Raw genomic sequence first — 21,266 nt, forward strand, 5'->3', positions numbered from 1 at the left:
TTCTTAGACTTTTAAAAATAACAACTTCTAATTTAAGTGAACTTAAAAACAGTCTTCACATAAACCCATTATAATAAATGTCATATTTACATGTGCCCTTGAGCAAGAAGGAAACATACAGAAATTGATTAAAGTTAAAGAGATTAAACACCGTAATCAAGCTGTGTTCGTGTTTTCAGAATTACTGTAGTTATGAAATGGCAACTCTGAGATTCCACTGAAAGCTGTTCACATCCTTGAACTCAGAAATTATTTGTTTCTATGGCAATGAGGAAGAGCAGCTTTATTGTTGATGACGGCTAAACATTTCAACACTATAAATTCACCTTGATATGATCTTGCTAAAAATATAAGAACAAACTAGTCAACACTGGCTGTAATAAAATGACTTATCAAGACAAAATATACAGTTTAGAGGCTGCTAATTTTTAAAGTTGTTGCCACTTTGGTGGTTTTTACATGAAGTCCCAGTGGTCAAATGAGAGAAGAAAGAGCTTTTTATAAATTCAAACATTTTTATAAATTTCAAACTTGTAATTATAACATGAAAGGATTGAAAAGTGTAATTCTGGTAATTCTGATATGATATGAAAGCAACAAAAGCTCCCAAGAGAATGCAATTACACATCACATGCTTATTTGTTAATTACTTTCATGCCTTGAGTATGAGAAGAAATGCCTTTATTAATTTAAAAAAAAAATTTAAGTTATCAAACACTAAATTCTAAATTAAATATAGATGAATGCTTAAAGCTACAAAAGTTATTGATTTCCTGTTTTTTTTCTTTTGTTCTTTGATTAACAGACATCACAGCAGCTGGTTATTAGATTTTTTTGGCTGCTATTACTTTAAGAGCTGCCGCTGCTGAACATGACGCAGATCTGACACTCATTGTATTTTCTCACAACTCTTTACCTTTTCTGACCCACTTCAGGTCTTAAAGTCTCTACTAATGAGCTGACTGCATTTGTGCATGCATTTGAAGAGCATGTGCTACGAGCCTGGACAGGAAAATTTGTTTTTACTGACATATGGCCTGACAACATCTCATCTGCAGTTCACTGTTGTTCTACTGAAGCTCTTGTTTTTCTTTATCAAAATAACATAAATTATATATTTTTTGACAGGTGTAAAATGTTGTATTTGTAATATTTCAGTATGTTATATAATAATAATAATAATATATCATATTTTATATATATATTTTTGCAGTTCTGCTTGGTGACACTAGCGGAGTTGAAATTACACCCTTCACCTTTAACCAGGCTCATAATCTCATAAAATCACCTTTAATATGCTAATTTAATATTTACTTGATTTCTCATCAGCCCAGCTTGAACCCAGCCTGTCATTCAGAAGGTTATTGTTCATACAGGATTGAGGTCAGGGCCCAGCAGTGGATATGAGATTTTCCAGCTTGTGAGGAAAAAAAATATGATAGCCATTATAGAACCATTTGACAGAATTATTAATGACCCCGTAGGATTGAGGGAAATATGAAAAGCGAGCTGCCGGACAGTGCTCTGGGATTCGGGTGCTTCATCATATTTCATGCTAACGACATGGGCTTTGAACAGCTGCTCAAATTACATCCTGATAGAGTGATCAGGCAGAAAGCCAGACAGACATGATGGGCAATATATATGTCAGTGCTGAAGAATGAAGAGGGAGGGCGCTGGTGTGTATGGATGTGTGTGTGTATGAGCTTCACTTGCTGGGCTTTAAGCAACGAGGGAATTAATGCACTGATAGGGGAAATTAAGGCAGTCAATTGATATGTAATTGCCACTAATGGAAGGTGGTTTTTCAAAACCTTTCAAGACAGCTTACAGTACAAACACTAACAGAGGATGTGAAGAGCCGTGGGGCTTTTGAGCCGCAGGTGTGGAGTAGAGTAACACTAGCCTGATTACTAAAAACAAACTACATTTGCATTTCTGAACAAAGTACCAGTGCTTAATAAAAATACTTTTAAGTTTTAGGTAAGTTTAGATAAATGAAATAATGTAAATGAGTAAATGAAATAATGCAACATAATGCAAATTCAGAATTCCGTATGTAACTATTATAATTATGTCATCGCTGTCAGTTAAATTTTGAATTCGAAATATTCCATCTGTGACAGGGAGATGTCTGAATTTTATTTCGCTTAAATTTCTTAAAGTATAATATGTACCTAAGTATAATATTTATTTATGTTTATAATATTTAGTATTCAGAGCCGATCCTCCCTATACGCAAAATACGCAAGCTGCGTAGGGCCCCCGAAACACTGCATAGGGCTCCCTTGCTCTCAAAGATGATTTAATTTTAGTTTCGTTTTTGAATTTGGCCAGCGGTTATAAAAACATGAATGATCATTTCTTTTAATGCGGTGTGCTGTCGCCCTTTCTAGGTAAAAAATCAGTCAAATCATGTAATGTGAATGTACGCTTGAAAGGAAGAGACACTGTTTCTCAAGCGCTTTCCGCGAGTGCGATTCGAGTGAAACACGGACAAATGCGTTTCATTCATTCGTTCATAACCACTCATAAAATGACTTATCAAAACAATATGTACAGTATAGAGGCTGCTAATTTTTAAAGCTGTTGCCACTTTGGTGGTTTTTACATGAAGTCCCAGTGGTCAATTGAGAGAAGAAAGAGCTTTTTATAAATTCAGAGTTTCAAACTTGTAATTATAACATGAAAGGATTGAAAAGTGTAATTCTGACATGATGTGGAATCAACAAAAGCTCCCAAGAGAATGCAATTACACATCGCATGCATATTTATTAATTACTTTCATGACAGGGAAATATAATTAAACATGCCTTGAGGATGAGAAGAAATGCCTTTGTTAATTTTTAAAAATCTTTTATTAATATTTCATATTTAATTTCATATTTTAACAAGTACACCAGGTTGTGCAAATTCCCAATTAATCTGAAGGCCTCCAAACAGGTTTTTTTGTAGCTAATTGTTGTACCAGTCTGAATCAACACGCATATACAATCTGTAGCACTAAAGAGAGGCAGAGACGGTTAGTAAAGTGCCTTTCCTGCAGATACTGTAGTCATGCTTTCTGCTAGATAATCGACTGCTTTCAAATCTGTGGCATTGACTACAGCCAACTGAGCACCTAAAAGTGTCAAACATGTCTGCAGATACAGCTTCACAGCTTGCTAATGTATTCTCAGACTGAGCTCCATAGGGCAGGCAGCAGCTTTAATTGGTTCATTTCTATTCTGTTAGCAGACATCTCAGCTGAATCACGCAGTATTGCGGATTCAAACCTGTTTTGATTCATTCACTGTGATAAAATACTGCTTTTAAACATGTGCTTTATTAAAATTAGAATTATGTTTTAAAGAATTTTTTTTTTTCTCAACAGTTTTTTTGTCTGAAGAATGAAAGTAACCGGCACCCAAAAACAACATTGGACCCCATTGACTTTCATTGTATGGACAAACAAAACACTGAGACATTTTTCAAAATATCTTCTTTTGTGTTCAGGTTTGTAACAACATGAAGAGTAAATGATGTCAGGATTTTCATTTTTGGGTGAATTGTCCCTTTAAATCATTAGCATTATTTGTACTATGTAAATGTGTTAAAATGACAGCCCTAAAAATGAGACCTACTAAATTAAATTGACAATTTCTTAAATCTGATGTGACTCAAAATAGTGAGTAATGTTATTAAAATAGCAAATGCCGTATGATACTAACCAGGCCTTGTTGGTACATTTTCCCCATTATAACCTTCATTGTCATTAAAATGACCCTTCATTTCACTCGGAGAGACAGCTTTCAAATATCCCATCTTTACATGCTGATGAAAAGTATATTGCTTGATGATACATAATGTGGAAGCAGAGGATATGATGGGATAGAGAGAAAGAGACATCCTAACAAAAGCGATATGTATTCATACCCTGTGGTGGCTCTGCTGATAAATGGTGTGCTGGAAAGGTCAGTGTAAACATCAGCAGAGCTATGTGCTAACCTCCCATCTACACACATATACATACACAAATGAGCAACAGACACACACTTGTTTGACCAGCACCCCCACTCCATGTGCACTAATCATTTCACACTTGGTTCGATTGCTTGGTCCGAACCTGAGTTTGATTGTAAGGACAGAGGGTAGAAAGCATTTCTTAAGTTACTTTGATGACTTGATGCTCAAATATTGTCCATTAATATATGAATCCACAGTATGAATCCAGGATTCACTTAAAACCCTCAATGACCCTCAAATATGATGCAAAGGACCCCCTTCCTAAATCATAAAGACATACAATATATTATCATTATAAAATATATAAAATATTATGAAGACAACATGTTGTTTCTGAAAATAAATCATTACCGTTATTCACTAGAAATATTTACTTTCTATTATTAGGTTAATAGAATTGTTTTTTTCCCCAAAAAAATATTAGTAGGCTATTGTTCATCTTTTGTATTGTTCAAATTTATTGTCATTGTAATAGAAAAAAAACCTTAAAAGATCATATAAAAATATATATATAATGTGGAAAATATTTACTTTCTATTACGTTAATGAAATTTTTGTTTTCCCCAAAAAAATATTAGGGTTGTTGAATTCTTTTTTCAGAATTCAATACAAGTCAAATGTATTTTGCATTTTTCACTATAAATATCTATTCAGGGCATTTTTATCGAAAATGGTGTCATATATAGTGAGCTCACAGTGAAAGTGCCAAGAAAAACCTCCCTTAAAAAGATGTATGTAATAAGAAGTATGTAAATCGTGTATGATGTAAAGGCTGAAATGTGAGGGTTACCATTTTATGAAACGTTTTCAAAGCCTTATTTGAACATTTCATACATGTTATTAAATAAACTGTTGTCAGTCATGTTGTTATTTAAAATCCTGACATCATTGGTAATGCTGTTGTTTTAGTGTTTATGCAAACAAAAAGTGATTTTATTTGTTGTTTGTTGATTTTAAATATAAAACCTGGTGAAACGATTTATATGTCAGTACTTTTTGAACATCTCCAGCACATTTTAACAGTACTGTGATAAAACCGATAACCGTGATAATTTTGGTCACTATAATCGTGATAAGAAATTTTCATGCCGTTACATCTCTAGTCATATGTTTTATTGGCATATTAAAATGTTTATTATATTGTATAGTTTGAGTAGTTTAAAATTTAATTAAAATTATTAAAAATTATTTCAGAAAATATTTTAAAGTAATATTTTCTCATTTGATTTACTTGTATCTTAATATTTAAATTCATTTAATTAATTATTAATAGTTTTGACAGTTATTTTAATAGTTAGAAATTCTCAATCAGCAAAATCACTCTGTCTGTATGTTTCTGTTGTATAGTTCTTAGTTTTAAAAATTTTAATTAAAATAATATGTTTGAAATTAAATTAAAATATTTTTACATCTGATTTACTTGTATTTTGATTCATTTTAATGTTTAATATTTCAATTGATTTTATTACTTTTTATTTTTACATTTAACAAAAAGTATATACAAGTAAGAGTTATTGGAATACAATACCTGTGATATTCTGCATATTAATAGAGCGAGATCGCTCACTTTCTCTTTCTGATGGTGTATAGATAAAAAATAAAAATATGTTCTCTGTTTCTGAAGCTCAGCTGTAGAGTTTGGTGCTGGCAACTTCAAGGTCATGGGTTCAATTCCTAGGCAGAAAATATATAGTTAAAATGTATTCCTTGCATATGGATAAGTTATGCTTTGGATAAGTTCAATATCCTTCACAATAATTAACGTTACCACCAATTCTGTCAAAATATCATACATATAGATACATTTATTAAATTAATATTTTATAATAACCTGTGTTGATAAAGTATTTGCAGACATTGTTTTGCTACATGTGTCAGGAAATACACTTGACTGGGTTCTGACCCATCACACACATATTTACAGTAATGTGGGCCTCTTCTTGCAGAGTGCTGGCATTGTTTAGTTGACTGTTGTCAACACAGTTCAGTGGTTCAGTTCAGGTCTAAATGTGTTCAGGAATGAGATAAAGGTCAAGAATAATCTGGGACGCTCCCTGTAACTGTGGCAACACGTCACTGTTCATCTGTCAGCGCTGAATGTGCTTAGCATTTTAAAATAATGCAGCCAAATCTCTGCATCTATATGCGGCACAGTGATCATTTTCTGGCTCTGCTTGATCAGCCCCTGAGCATTTCTTATCTCCAACCCCAATGAAATTTGATTTCTCTTTGTTTACGCTGAATAAAAAGAAGGGGAAATTCAATAAGAATGAATTGTGGCCACTGACAGCATCATTTATTTGCACACGCTGTCCGGTTCACTACAGGAATTAGCAAATGAGGTAAATCTGTGCTGAATGCAATTTGTGCTGACAATTTGTGCAAAAATAGCACAACTATTCTGAATTTGCCCAGGAGAGCTTTGCTTTCATCTGATTTCTCTCTTCTCTTCTTTTTTTTCTCCTGTGTTGACTAAAGTGTGTGTATTAGTGTGTGAGAGAAAGCAGAAAGTGAATGGAATAGCTTACCACAGGCTGATTTGGTCTGACAGCCAAGTGAACCAAAGCTTTGCTCATTTAATTTGGTCAAAACGGGATACTTCATGGGGGAAAAAGACAGAATTAGAGAGGAGAAAAGGGGGAAAACGAATAAGGGGAATTTACCAATCTACCCAATACATGAAATACCAAATAAAGGTTCGTTTTTTACACGTACTCCACTCCCACCCTCACAAATTCCCTACATCATTTACTGTCATTTCCCTACGTCATTTACTGTGCATTTAACCACTTTCTGGTTCGGGTGTTGTTTTTTTTTTTTACAGGTTAATTTGTTTTTGCTGTGGTTGTGGGTTTTTTGTGCTTTATTAATCTTCAGATCTTCTAGTGAAACATTAACACTGAGTCTAGGCTGCTTATTACAAAATAAACGTCATGCCTGGTTTAATAGTTATACAGTTTAGCATTAATATCACTTAAATAGATTTATAAATGATTAACCTAGGTTGTGTATGTGTCAGTGTTCAGTTGTACAAGATGTTTGTACTTGTTCCTGCTCTAGCTTGTGTATTACTGCTTGACACTTGGCATTGTGTACTGTAAATATTGTGGCTCTTACGATAAATTCACCTTTCGCCATGAGTTTGATTGAAAGGTGACCTGAATGATCATAACGGAGAATCTGCCAATTTGTCCGACAAACAAACCAGACAGGAGAGTAGATTAACGTTGGTGAACTTGGAACTTGAAAAATGGTGTGTATTGACGTCCATCCGCCATTGAAATAAGATACATGCTGATGTTCATTCATGTTTATTTTGTGTTATAACTAGTAAAGAGGAAGAGATGATCGGTTCACGTGCTGCTTGAACTGAGGCACTACAGCAGTCTGTCAAGATACGTTAAAGAGCCACAAAACGGTATTTATTGTTTGAATTTCTTAAAAAATGACATGGCTTGTAGGACGTAGCAACAGTAACTAAGGGGGCGGGTCTTTGCGAAGGGTCAGTTGCTTACATTGTTCCTCATTTGTATTGTATTAAGCTCTCATGATTTAAATCATTGTGTTTTAATAATTGTTTGTTGTGCTTTAAAGAAGTACACTTATTTTGATGTGTTGACATATACTAAAGCACATGTAAAGTAACTGATTATAATTTTAACTGTAATGTGTTTTTGGATATTACATTTACAGTTAATACATTTAAAATGTGTTAAATTACAACTTAATAATTACAAATGTGTCATTACAAATATATTTAAATACATGAAATACAACTTTCAATTGAAATTACATTACCGTAAATGCTTGTCAGTACATTCGGCAGTAAACTTGAAACATATTTTAAAGATAATAGAAAAAATTACATATAAGAATGTATTTAAGTCCTACTTAAGTGGTTCAAAAAAGAAAAAGAAATAAAAAACCTAAACTATTTGCATATAATATAAATTTAAACTATAATGAATTTTCATTGAATTTCATTTTCAATGAAATAATGAGTAAAAATAAATGCACTGAGCACACAAATGACCTATTGCATGTGCTAAACTAGTTTGATGGTCTCCCAACCTGGTCAAGCTGGTCTTTTAGCTGGTTTTAGAAGGATTTTAGTCACTTTTCAGCTGGTCAGACTAGACCACCTTAAACCAGCTACGACCAGCAAACCAGCATTTTAGTATGTCTTTTTTCAGCAGGCAGTATATAGTACATACTATATGCCAGGGGTGGCGAACGTCGGTCCTGGAGAGCCGCAGCCCTGCAGAGTTTTGCTTCAACCCTAATCAAACACACCTGAACAAGCTAATCAAGGTCTGAACAGTTACTAGGAAGCTACAGGCAGGTGAGTTTTAATTAGGGTTGGAGCTGAACTCTGCAGGGCTGCGGCTCTCCAGGACCGGAGTTCGCCACCGCTGCTATATACTATTACATACAACTCAAAAAACAGTATACCATTCCCATCTCTGTGTGTGGTTATTAAGTGTAGATTTGAAGGAGGTCAAGGCAGGCCTGTGGTACGTGCAGTAGGAAGTGACTGTCTCTGGAGACAGGCTTTAATGGGACATCACTCTTGTCTGTGGGAGAACGGAAAGACACAGCTGTTGCATACACACTCCAACACACTGCACAGGAAGCTGAGACTTTTGATTCATATCTCATTGCCTTTTGGAGAGGAACGTGCCCTCTTTAAACATCTGTCACATTTCAGAAATGTATGTCAATCCAAACAGACACTTTCACTCAATGTGTGATTGTTGAAGTGTTCAGTAAATGTTCACTTCCTCTGATGTGTGTTTTTAACGTCTCTCTGTGGTGATGCAGCAATTCTAGACGTCTGACCTTAGCACTGATTGTTAGTAGTGGGGCATTAGTACATGCCGTTGCAAGTTCTCTTTATATGCAAACCATCAGGGGATCGATTTCCACGCCAGCTGATTAACCCATGAGATGAGTGCGGTTTCCATAGAGACACAAAGTCAGTTGATCAAACGTGGCCGATTTAATTGGAAGAACCCTCTGACTTGCGCTCAGCTGTGAGCTTGCTGATTGGTTACTCGGTTGCTGTAAGGCACAGATGACAACCCACTGACCCAGGGAAATTGCTTCCTGTTCATCTGCCCCCAAGACCTGTCATAATGAAACCCTACACAGTTCGTTAGCTATCTGTAAAGGGTATTATTTGATCCTGGGGGGCGTCTTCATCTCATAGGTATATGTGGATACAGTGAGGATCAATTTTTCTCTTCAGAACAGGCTGGTCTCTTCGCTCATCCCTCTGTTCTCACCCAGACACATGGCCTTGTAGCATCCAGACTCAAGATGGCCAGCTTTCTCTTCTTCTCTCACTATGAATTGGCCTCAGTCTGGTGATGAGGAGGGGGTTGGGCAGAAAACTGTGTCCTGATTGTTGTCATATTGGTCAGTTTGTTAAACTGAAGATGTTGCAGAATGTTGTTGCACATCCAGCTTATGTGTGTTGCATTTAAAAATAGTTATGTCAGGATTTAAATGTTGGAATCTGGCTAGTTCAGCCAAAATCTAATGTTCTGTGATCATTTACATGTTTTGTTTTTTAAATTATGTATTGCTTTTCTTTCTGTTCAGTTATAATGAATGGGGACTAGAGCTTTTAAGCTTCAAAAAGGGTACAAAAGCATCATAAAAACAGTGTATAGTACTGTTCAAAGGTTTGGGGTCAAAATGTTTTTGAAAGAAGTCTCTTATGTTCACCAAGGCTGCATTTTTGTGAAATATTATGTTTAATTGTAATTATATTGTGAAATATTACAATGAACAAATTTGATTCCTATTTATTCCTGTGAATGCAAAAGTGAATTTTCAGCAGCCATTACTCCAGTCGTCAGTTTTGGCTTTTTGTAACCAATTGTGATTTACTGGTTTAAGAAAACATACATCACATGATCCTTTAGAAATCATTCTAATATGCTGATTTATTGTGCAAGAAACATTTTTATTGTTAATGTTAAAAACAGTGTTTATTCATATTTTTGTGGAAATTGTGATACATTTTTTAATTTTTTTACAGGACTATTTGATGAATAGCAGGTTTAAAAGAATAGCATTTGAAATAGAAATCTTTTGTAACATTATGAATGTCCTTGCTGTCACTTTTGAAGAATTTAATGTGTCCCTGCTGAATAAAAGTATTAATTTTTTTTTTTTAATCATACTGACCCCAAACTTTTGAACAGTACGACTCAAGTCTTCTGCCACCAGATCATTGTTTCACTGAGAAGGAATCATTCAGACTGCATCTGTAAAAGAGATCACATGATTAATTGAAAAGATGTGACTCAAAGAACAGTTCATTCATGAATATGAATTTGCTACTTCTCTCATGAACTCCTCATGAGCTTGGGCAAATGGCAAGATTTTCAGTGAACAGTGGTCTATTTCTTACATAAAGCTATCACATGATTTCAGATGGAGAATTTGAAATATAGTGCATGAGCTTCCTGTCACAGTGAGTGCAGTGTAGCAACAGATGACATGCACCCTCGTGTCCAGCAAAGAGCCAGGACGCGGCATATGTCGAATGTGTCATTCTCCTCTAACGTGGCCAAAGAGAAGCTGTGAAACTGTTGGTGTTTTATAAGCTAATGGCCTCTTGATTGACACCTATGAAAGCTTTATTATTCTAACCACCTCCTGCTGCAAATATTTCAGCATTTTATGCTACACAGTATGCCGACGATTTCCATAAGGGGTTACAAAATACTGCTGTATTACAATGTTCTTTTTTTAGTGCGCGCTCCTGCAGATGAGTTATTATCAAAGCTTCTGTCAGCAGAAAAACGTATAATAACAGACCATCCACAAAATTCCTTATTGCATTACTCCTGCTCCAGTGCAATTATTTATTCAGGAGATGCCGCTGGCGTTCGCATGAGAATCTTTTAACGGATGCGTTCTCAGCAGCAATCCAGCTGTGCTTTTCCACAAAATCCCGCCTTCTCTGTGACCCCTGGGGAGGAAAGTCTTTGCGGTATGGTTGTCTGTAACTTTAAAGTAACTTTAAGGCAAATACTGTATCTGTAGGTATGGTATTTTTTTCCACACTTTTTTTTCTGTCCCTTGGCAGCCAGATGCTGTACATTTATGGGCACAGAGACACAACTGTAGATATTTGGGGCTGTATACTAAAGGATCCAGATGGACACAGTTCTTACACGTGATCTGGATCTTCATCCATAATGACTCTGGCAAAGAAGTGACCAATGGCTTGCCCAAAGTGTTGCCAAGGACCACAGTTGCTCATCTGGGACTATATCCTTTCCAAACACATTCCCCCATCAAATGGCTTTTCCAGTGCCTTATTTTATATGGCATGAAACATACAATCCTGACATTCCTTGCGAAGGAATCGCTTCCTTTTGGGTCCCATATTTCTTAAACTACAGTTTTATAAGCAGTGCTTGATTTGGGTATTTTAATTATATTTAGAAGGTTAGATATTTGATTGATGATAGACAATGAAAATAGAAAATAGGCAATGAAATCCCTTTGTTGAAAGTTGTAGAGACTTCAGGATGGGCACTTTTGACTTGGGCTAGTAAGCAACCACACAAAATAGTCTAGCAATCTTGTTAACCACCACTTATCACCTTAGCAAATGCATGGCAACCCTTGGCTTTTTGTGGTTTCTACTTCTCTTCATCTGCATGGTCTACTCCCTGAAATGCCATGAAAAACAATCATTAGAGCAAACCATTGCATAAACTATCTTCAGATCACGGTTGCTATAGTTACTCTGGAGCACATTTGTGAGGATCTAGATAAAGTTCTTGGTGCTTGTTCCTCAGACAGAAATGGATGCTGGTGCTCACATGCATTTTAGCAGATGCTTGACATGTGCTCATGCTGAGAGACTCATAAGTGCTGTGCTACTGGGAAACAATGATCCATAGTCTTCATTAGACCATGAATGCAGAATTTATCATCGCTTACAGGGCTGTACGTTAACTTTTTTTTCACATAGCACTGGTGCTACAGAGGTTGAAAGTTTTGTATTGTGATTTACGATCAGTCATTTGTAAGTTTAACTACAGGACTGCACATGTGATGATGTTCTGCACAATGTGCTGTCTGGTACCACAGTATGTGCAGAGCTCCCTTCCTGAATCTAATCGCCCGCTCTCTCTTTTTCCCTGCAGGCAACAATCACCAGAGCCAAACAAGTGTTCAGGTAGGACTCGTTTGTCATTTTTGGTACTGTGAAGTGTACAAGACTTGATTTTTAATAATCTGCTTGTGCTTTTACAGCTTTTTTCCCCCGAAGTGTATTGACATATTTGAGGTTTTTGTGGTAGGTCTTTTCCAGTTGAATCTAGTATATAAATATATGTAAGGAGTGTTTTATTATGATATCCAAATTTGTATCTTACTCCGACACATACAGAAAGCTCAGAACACGTATTTGACTCACAGGCCTATCAAGGTTTTAGATTATGATTTGGAAGGGAGTAAATAATTTAGCATGAGATGCTGGTAAATGAAGATCTGACCACAATAGGATTTCTATAATAGTATGCAGATAATGCTACACTTTCAATGATTGTTTCTTAAATTAATAAAAGAAAATTAATAATAAAACAACAAAATAATAAATAACACTTATTATTATTATTATTATCATCATCACTATTATTATTATTATTATTATTATCATCAGGAATATATAGATAATGGTTTCCCACATTTTAAAATTTAAGTAATTTAAAGTCTCAGAGGTAAATATTTAAAGTCAAAAGGTTTCTGCTGACAAAAAAGTTTGTGAATCCCTTTTATACATAATAATTTTTTTTTATAATATTATGTTTATGTTATTATATAATATGTACAAATATCTGTATTATTTATATTTATTGATATGATTATTCATGTATCCCTCAGTATTCAAATGAAACCTCCACTACTGAAACCAGTGCTAAGGAGATATTTTGCTTGTAGTTGGGCAGGCATTAGTTATGAAGTTTGAGAATCAGTTAATATGTTAATGCCTATGCTTCAGTCACATTTGCATAGTTTCTAGAGTTGCACAATTGGCTTTTTTCATCTCATACAAACCTACAGTTCTTCTTCTGTTATGTGTTAACCATGCATTTCAAGAGTAGGATGATAGTATTTGCATTAAAAAAAAGCTAAAAGGCAAAGACTTTAGATTTGTTCAGAGTGAATGCCAACTTCATGTTCTTCGTAGATTTGGCTGGCTTTCGTTCTGCTGTTTCTTATCGGAGAGTTTGAGTGAGTGGAGAGGAAAGACTCACCCTTCGGAGAGGCAGCTGTGCTGTCCATCTCCCCTCACACAAAAGATCAGAAGCGCTGCCTGGGCCTCAGTCTCCACTGGGATGCCAGCCATTTGATTGTTATCTGTCTATTCAGCTTGTGGAGGTGGGGCCCACCATCACACACCATCCTGGACCAGGACTCTGTTTAATCTGGCTCGCTGTCAAATGAAACTAGCCTACATGTTTGGGTTACTGAGTGAAATGTCCAAGAGCCATTTGTTCTGAAGGAGCCTCAGGCTGCATTAACTGCGGTACCGCGTGTCAGGATTCTGCATCCATACTCGCCTGCCCCCTTGTGGCTGTTAATTTGCAAACCTCATGTGAACAAAGAGCTCTACCACAGTTAGAGAACTTTGTTCCATGACGTCATTTGGATCTGAGATTATCTGTTCAATTAGTTCACAGAATTTCACACTTAAATATATTAATAATCTGACTCGGGATCTGGAACAAAAACGAATGAGGTTTCAAGTTTTTCTCATTAAGCTGATTTGGCTTGCTCAAGTGCAAAGATCTTTTTTGGATAACCATCCCATATCAAACTGTTATTCTTCTCTCCTCCCCCATTCTTTCTCAATGGCTCTATCCATTTTTGTGTCCAGCCTCTGCAGTGAGGTGCATTTGGTCGATGAAGACGACTCATAATTGTGATGTATAATGGCTCCTGCGCTGAGTGCTATGTTGGGGTCAGAGGTCGCGGGGGCAGCGGCGCTGGCTAAAGGGGAGCTGGCACTTGTAGGCACGCTCACGGCACTCACAGCTTTCCTGCTGCTTTCTGTCATGCTGCTGCTGTGTGCAAGCTGCCAGGGGTGAGTATCATTAAAACATTCATATTCTTTTGTACGTCTAATATTTTTATTGTACAAACATTACTTTTTTTTTTCTTGCTGAAGATTGCATAATTTTGCATAATCAGACTTGCTAATAGCTGATACTAATATATGAGAATTATATAATATAAGAATACGAATGCCATCAATATAATAATTGGAACACCATCAATAACAAAGTTCAACACATCCCTCATCTCTGTTTTTACATACTTTGTCTAATTTAATTATGCTTTCTAAACGATTATACTTTCCTCTACTAATATTAGTGTTATGCTCTAATCTTTATTTAACACATTTTACCACAAATCCATTCTGCAGGATTCCACAGATTTTTTTTTTCTCCCCAAATTGGCATGGAAAATGTAAAAAATACCACCTGGACCTGTAAATGAAATGTGCAAAATTATTGAAATTAAATGAACCCTTATTTTACACAATATTTACTCAAAATTTACTAAATCATTTGAAAACAAAGGTGCACTTTGAATACTAACTGTTACTATTAAAAAGGTATTAGTATTAAAAAAAATTTGGATTTCAGTTCTTAATTTTCAGTTGTCTCAAAATGGTAAAATAAAAATGGCAAATACCAAAAAAATATATCGGTCTATCACAAACATTTAGTAGGCCTACATGTCATGGAATTAATTAATTTGCATTTCTTGGCAAGATCAGTTGTAATTTTCCTTTTTTGTTAAATTATTTTTATATAATAATAAGGAATTATATAAGTATTGTCTTAATAAATATATTTTTAATTTTAACGTATAACTGGTAGAAAACTCCCAATGGCTTAATCCTTGATTCAGTACTATATTAAATGTGATTTTAAATGCTTTGCTGTCTAGAACAAGGCTTAGTTTGCATCTTGGAATATGATATTGAATGTTGCCATACAAAGACAAAACAACAGACAATAGATTTAGAGAACACAGCCAAATCTATATACTTAATCAAAATTTCTCAGTAATTCTCTCTCCTTCTGACTCAACAGGCAGAAAAAAGGGGGGCCGCCAGGAGACCATGAAAACCTGATGAATGGGGTAAGAATTGTGCTTCAGTGATGCTTTCCATCCAAGAGATTTAAGCCTGTGCTGCCTCATTGTGGCTCAAACAGAGCCTTACAGAGTCCCTGTGAACCAGTCCTCGTTTTTCATTTCAACATTTTTAATCACAGAGAGTCCCAAGATTACATGAACCATCTTTAGAGTGTTTTAGTCACGAGAATGTGTGACCGCTGTGCTTGGGGGCCTGGTAAAGATGGGAGAACAGAGAAGAGAATGGATGGTCATTGTGAGACCCGGGACTTGTGGGAGGAAAGCATGAAGCAGACAGATTAACATTTTTGTTTGGCCACAGGGAGATGAGAAACTTCATGTATGAGTTGCCTTTCTCTCTGGGTCTGTTGCATTTGAGTGGGTGTTTTCTGTGAAATTATCATCCAAGGACAGAGTTCAAGAGTTCAGGAGATGTTTAGCAGTCAGGAGATTAGTGTGACCTACTGGGGGCATAATTGACTGCTAAAACACACACACACACACACACACACATATGCATGCATTTACACATAAACAGCTGTATAGGCAGGGTCTGTGGGTCTGTTTTATGCTTGAATCGCTCATTGTAACTGGCATTGAATGAGGGGGGCCCGCCAGCATGTGTTCGTGGCTTGTTGACTGACTGTGAAGGCTTGTGGAGCACATACGTACAATACACACAGATCATGAGGCCACCACACAGCCAGATGTTGATTTTATGTTTATTATGTTCGTCGGGTTGCATTTACATCAATTTTATCGTTAGCTATGGAAGCTGCATTTGCATGCTGTGCACTACAGTAACAGCAGCATGAAAGCTGTAAAAATGTCTAAACTGTTTCCTTTATGTAAATGCTGTTAATAACAGTCATTGTTTATGCATACAGTATGACAGAAACTGTTATATCAAGGGCTCTCGACGTTTTGAGGTTTACGACTCATTTTGAATTCCTCAGGAGTAGTTAAATGGCTTGTAGATTACACTAAGAATAACAACACATTTTACTACTTAGTCAGGTTTAATTGTTATTGACTGTACAAGAACTTTAACAAATCATTTGGGCACAGGGATGTAGTGGTGAAAAAGAGGTGGGTACCACTATAAAACCCAGCATCTTGCCACGTATCGGAAAAGAAATAAACCAAAGCATATAGGCTTTTAGATACTCTGAATGTCGAATAACTGAGTGCAGAAGATTGCACTGCCTCAAAATGAAAAGAAATGTAACTTTGTTTTAATCAAGAGAGTGAACTGAAGTTTAAATTTGACAAATTTTCCTATTAAAATGGTCAATGTATGCTACCATTCAAAAGTTTGGGGTCAGTTTTTTTTTTAAACAAAGTAACACATTTATTCAACAAGAATGCAATTAACTGAAGACTTTGACATTGTTACAAAAGATTTATATTTAAAATAAATGCTGTTCAATTGAACTTTCTATTAATCAAGAGTAAAAAAACTGTCTCCACAAAAATATTAAGCAGTGACAAACAGCAAAAAATGTCACCTGAGCAGCAAATCAGAATATTCAAATGATTTCTGAAGGATCATGTGACACTGATGAGACTTCTTTCGAAAACATATAAATCTTATTGTCCCTAAATTTAAAAAAAATAATAATAATGTTATTGAAATAATAGTAATTAATTTATTAGAAGTTAAATCGGAGCAGTTCATAGGTTGAAAAAAAAAACATTTTTAATCAGCTTTGCACTTTGTAGCTTTGTATTGTAGCCAATATTTCTCACATTACATTTTAAGCTCAAGAGGTGCTACATATTTATATATTGGTGTAGTCTAGTTGTCTATTAAACTTGAGTTTGAAATGTGAAAGATAACCGCTTTAGTGACAACATGCACATGGGGCTGAGACCTCAAGGTTGAGACCCTCTGTATTATATAAAGTGAGTATTAATGATTGTGAAATGATTAAGCAAATGCCTGACATTATCTCTCTGTTAACACTGTGAACCTCTGTAGTTTTGATGGATATCTGAATGCTAACCTTTGCACGATAATGTACATCTTGCCTGTCAATATATTGAGGAGGGTTTGATTTAAATGGCGGTGTCTGTCACAGCCTGACAGGTTAAATGGGGTCTTTGTCTTGCTGTGACAATCTGAGTGGCTCTCAGATTTAACCTCCTGTATCTGAAGGACTTCATCACCCTGGCAACAGACATTTCAATGACCTGCCACTAGGTTGTCCCATAGTGCCACTGCATGGTGTTTTTGCTATGGTTTAAAGATGCAAACAAAGAGCTCAATCCAAGTGTCTTTGTCTTTAGTCTCTTTATAGCAGGGGTTCTCAACCTTTTTTTGGTCCATAACCCATTTTTTAAATTTAAATTCTTGCACCCCTCCAGTGTCATAGAATTAACCGTCTCACAAGTGACCAATTACATTATATGGATATGAAGACATTTTACATTCAGTCAATTTTATTATTGACGCTGTAACTATAAGAAATAATCAAAAGTCTAGCATGTATCTCATCTTGACCCCTCAATCTATGACAACTCTGTGTGTTTTTGTGACCCCAAGGTTGAGATCCTCTGCTTTAGCTTGCAGTCTGAAAGTTTATTGCATCACTAAATAGTATTTAGCTCACATATAGTGCATAGGTAACATTTTCTATCCCATTTCCCTGCAGGTGTCAGAAAAGGAAGTATGCAGCCAGTCAGTAGAGAGCCATGGTACTGACTTGGCGGTCAGCAGCTCTCATAATGGGCCTCTTACAAGTGGTACAGGTAACAGTTCTACAGCAACATATCCCTGACTGTTTGTAACTGACTATAGCAGATGGTCACACTCTTTCCACTTACCTTTCGTCATCAGTACTAACAGACACGATGGACACAAGTCCCCAGCCTTCAGAAGACATGCTGTCCAGCCAGTCAGAAATCAGATCCTCTAAGTATCACCAGGACCGCGAATTACCCAGCATTCCACCCACCGATACCCTCAAAGCAGCCATCGATGCTCAAGTTCCCTCAGGAGAAGGCACGTATGAGGTGGTGAAGGACAGCGCCTCCCGTGATGTCAGTGTTGAGGACTGTCTGTACGAGACGGTGAAAGAACTTAAGGACATTGGCCTCCCCAATGGTACACTAAGCCCAGAGGAACCACCTGCACCTCTTCTTAACGGCCACCCAAGCCCCGCTACACCAGACCACACCATGCTGCCCAATGGTGTGGAGTATGCCTCTGTCAACCTCAGCAAGAAGAGCCGCTACAGCACTGACATGGAGGCCAGGCACTCAGCCGCCTTTGTGAATTTTGAAGAGCCTGAGGATGAAAAACCACCTCCTGTTCCAGACAAAGTACTGGATGAGAATGACAACCAGCAGATTCCGAATGGACAGGTGGGGCTACCAAACTCTCTTTCTTATAAAAGTACCGTTGTTGTCCTGTAGAGTAAACTGTAGAGTACAGTTCCTTGCATGAATCCACATTATCACAAGTCATAACATACCTGCATCTGTTTTGCCTAGCAGAAGCTGTACAGGTACTGGATTTTGTTGATAGTCAGTACTACTGATACTTTAGAAGGACTGTTATCATTTAATTTAAGTATCATCTATGCAAAGTACCAGTAAGTTGGTATCCCTATACCTTAGGGGTAGTGTAGGAGTGTCCGATCCTCCTCCTGAAGGGCACCTTCCTGCTGGGTTTAGCTCCAGCACACCTCCTTGGAAGTTTTTTTGTCGCTGTGCTCAAAACTGTGCATTGTAAGAATAGGTACTACATTTGGATAAATTATTTTGTGACGTCCGGACGTACTACATCCACCACTGTCATGCGACTACAACTTCAGTCATTTCACTTCTCCAACTTTTATGAATCCTCTCTCATGTCTCTCTCATGGATACCACTTTTTGCTTACTACAGTATATGGTAGGGAATAGGGGTGTTGCAATATATTAATATTGACAATTGACTTTTTTCCCCAAAAAATTTCTAAAATCGTGACAACCCCGTAGGGAAATTTTTCATATTTGTATGCGACAAGTAATCTCAAAAATCTTGATCGATTGGCTGGAGTAGCATGCAAGTCTCATGGTAAATTAATATGGTAATCACCCAGTACCATTTTAGAGTTTAATACCATTTGATACCATTTTAAAGTTTCATACCATTTGATACCATTACCCTGGTACCACCACAGTACTGTATTTGTAAGGTTCATTAAGGGGTTAAAATAGTTAATACAACATCAGTTGCTCTCCTGCAGTAATCATTTCCTTTATCAGGAGCTGCTCCATCTCACACAGAGTGATGTAACCCTTTGACACATATAATTGAGAACAAAGAAGAATAATCTCAGAAACAAACCAAAAAGAACTGCACCAACATTCTCCAGTGCCAGCTAAAACGTAGAGACTGCAAGAGAACAACATTGTGTTTCCAGTTTAATTACAATCTTTTAGGATATGTGCTCTGGTTGACGGTGATACATATGTGTGCCTGTAGCATACAAATGAAGCTATCTGTAGAGGAGAGCAGACTGGCTGCTGTTGCGCCCGCACTCAATGTCTGCACACGGTGTGAGCATCCACTACAGCTACACGTTACTGTCACCAGTCGAGGACGCTCTGCACCTCCTTTGTTCATCACTGCCTCTTGCACTCTCGCTCTGTCAATCTCTCTCTCTTTTGCTCTAATGTTCGCTCTCTCTCCTTTTGTTGTTCTCATTTAGTGTTTTTTTGCCCTGTATTTCTGCTTCCTTTGTCCTTGTACTCAAGATCAGTTATATGTCTTTTCCACCAAAAACGGTGCTAGATCTCATGCTCGGTCAGAGATCTACTCAAAACTAACCCATGCTTCTGCTGACCTGAGAGGTGCATTATGACACAATGTATTATTTATGTTACTATATAACTTGCCCACAGATAAGCATAACACATCACAGTCTGTTTAAAAGATTTGAGAACACACTTTAACATTCAAAATGCATCGTTAGAATTTATAACGAATACATTTACAATCAAGCAATCAGAATCCACATTTGATATTTGTAAACAAAATAATTTTAGTCAGATTGAGAAGTAGTGTCTGATACGACACAACATACAGTACATAGGAATGGGATGTTCACCAACTGAACAAATTTGAATGCTAACAGTAAGCAATTAAGTTTTGTTGCGCGGCGCCTCAGATTTGCCAAAAGTGAGTTTCCAAACATTGCCACCCATTGGGCTTCTGATGTCAATAGTTTCTGATTCAAAACCAGCAGATTTTAGGGGCCAGTGCAGAGCCAATTTTGCCCAACCTTTCTGCAGTGGAAATGTGTTTAAAGGGGTCATATGATGTTGCTAAAAAGAACATTATTCCAGATTGGCCAATGGATTTGGCAACAGCACTGGCACTCTTGCAGTGGTACTAAGTCAGAATCACTTACTAGCACCCTTTGGGGTAAAGTGTCTCCTGCTACACTGTGGGTTTAAACTTGACACCTATCAATCCAAATCCCATTCCCTGTGGCCTGATGTAGATGTGTAATGGGGCAGCAGTGATTCATCTTATCGGTCACATGTTTGTGTGTAACATATACACATGGGGATCAGTGCGTTCCAGCTGTCCACTGTCTGACAGCTCACCCTCATGATGAATGAGACGGCAGAGCATGTTTACAGGTACATCAGTCTGTGTTTAAGCAAGAGAATCATTCAGTTAAAGTTGGGACAGCCAAACTGACAAGCTCATGCTGTAACGCATGCACACACACATTGCCTCATTCACGGGGTGGACTGCACTGTATGTATGTTTAAATGAATGAATGAGGCATTTATATAGCGCTTTTATTGTGTATTGCTGTACACCCAAAGCGCTTTACAATCATATGAGGGGGTCTCTCCTCAACCACCACCAGTGTGCAGCATTGGTTATTTGAGCGAAGCACGCAAGCCTGGCTTCAGCAGAGTGCCATGTGTGTCATTATGCATTGGTGCCACTGTCACTATGCTAGCGTCATGGACTGAGGGCAGCTGTCTTAGATAAACTGTGATTTCAGCACATCAACACTCAGAAGTCTCCTGCTGAAGGGAAGGACTTTTATTGTTAGCACTGATGCCTTGTCAAA

At 36.8% G+C, this 21,266-nt stretch overlaps 1 protein-coding gene across 1 annotated transcript in view; it reads left to right on the forward strand.

Annotated features, from left to right (window-relative positions):
- LOC107743824 (phosphoprotein associated with glycosphingolipid-enriched microdomains 1-like) overlaps positions 1–21,266 on the forward strand; it is a 46,551-nt gene that overhangs the window by 21,865 nt on the left and 3,420 nt on the right. Inside the window, exons 2-6 of the mRNA XM_016557246.1 lie at positions 12,180–12,211; positions 13,916–14,122; positions 15,141–15,189; positions 17,838–17,934; positions 18,023–18,549. Coding sequence (XP_016412732.1) covers positions 13,971–14,122; positions 15,141–15,189; positions 17,838–17,934; positions 18,023–18,549 — 825 coding nt within the window. The 5' untranslated portion in view covers positions 12,180–12,211; positions 13,916–13,970. The remainder of the gene's footprint in view (positions 1–12,179; positions 12,212–13,915; positions 14,123–15,140; positions 15,190–17,837; positions 17,935–18,022; positions 18,550–21,266) is intronic.

This window comes from Sinocyclocheilus rhinocerous, unplaced genomic scaffold (assembly GCF_001515625.1).
Source record: "Sinocyclocheilus rhinocerous isolate Xijiao unplaced genomic scaffold, SAMN03320098_v1.1 scaffold46, whole genome shotgun sequence".
NCBI lineage: Eukaryota > Metazoa > Chordata > Actinopteri > Cypriniformes > Cyprinidae > Sinocyclocheilus > Sinocyclocheilus rhinocerous.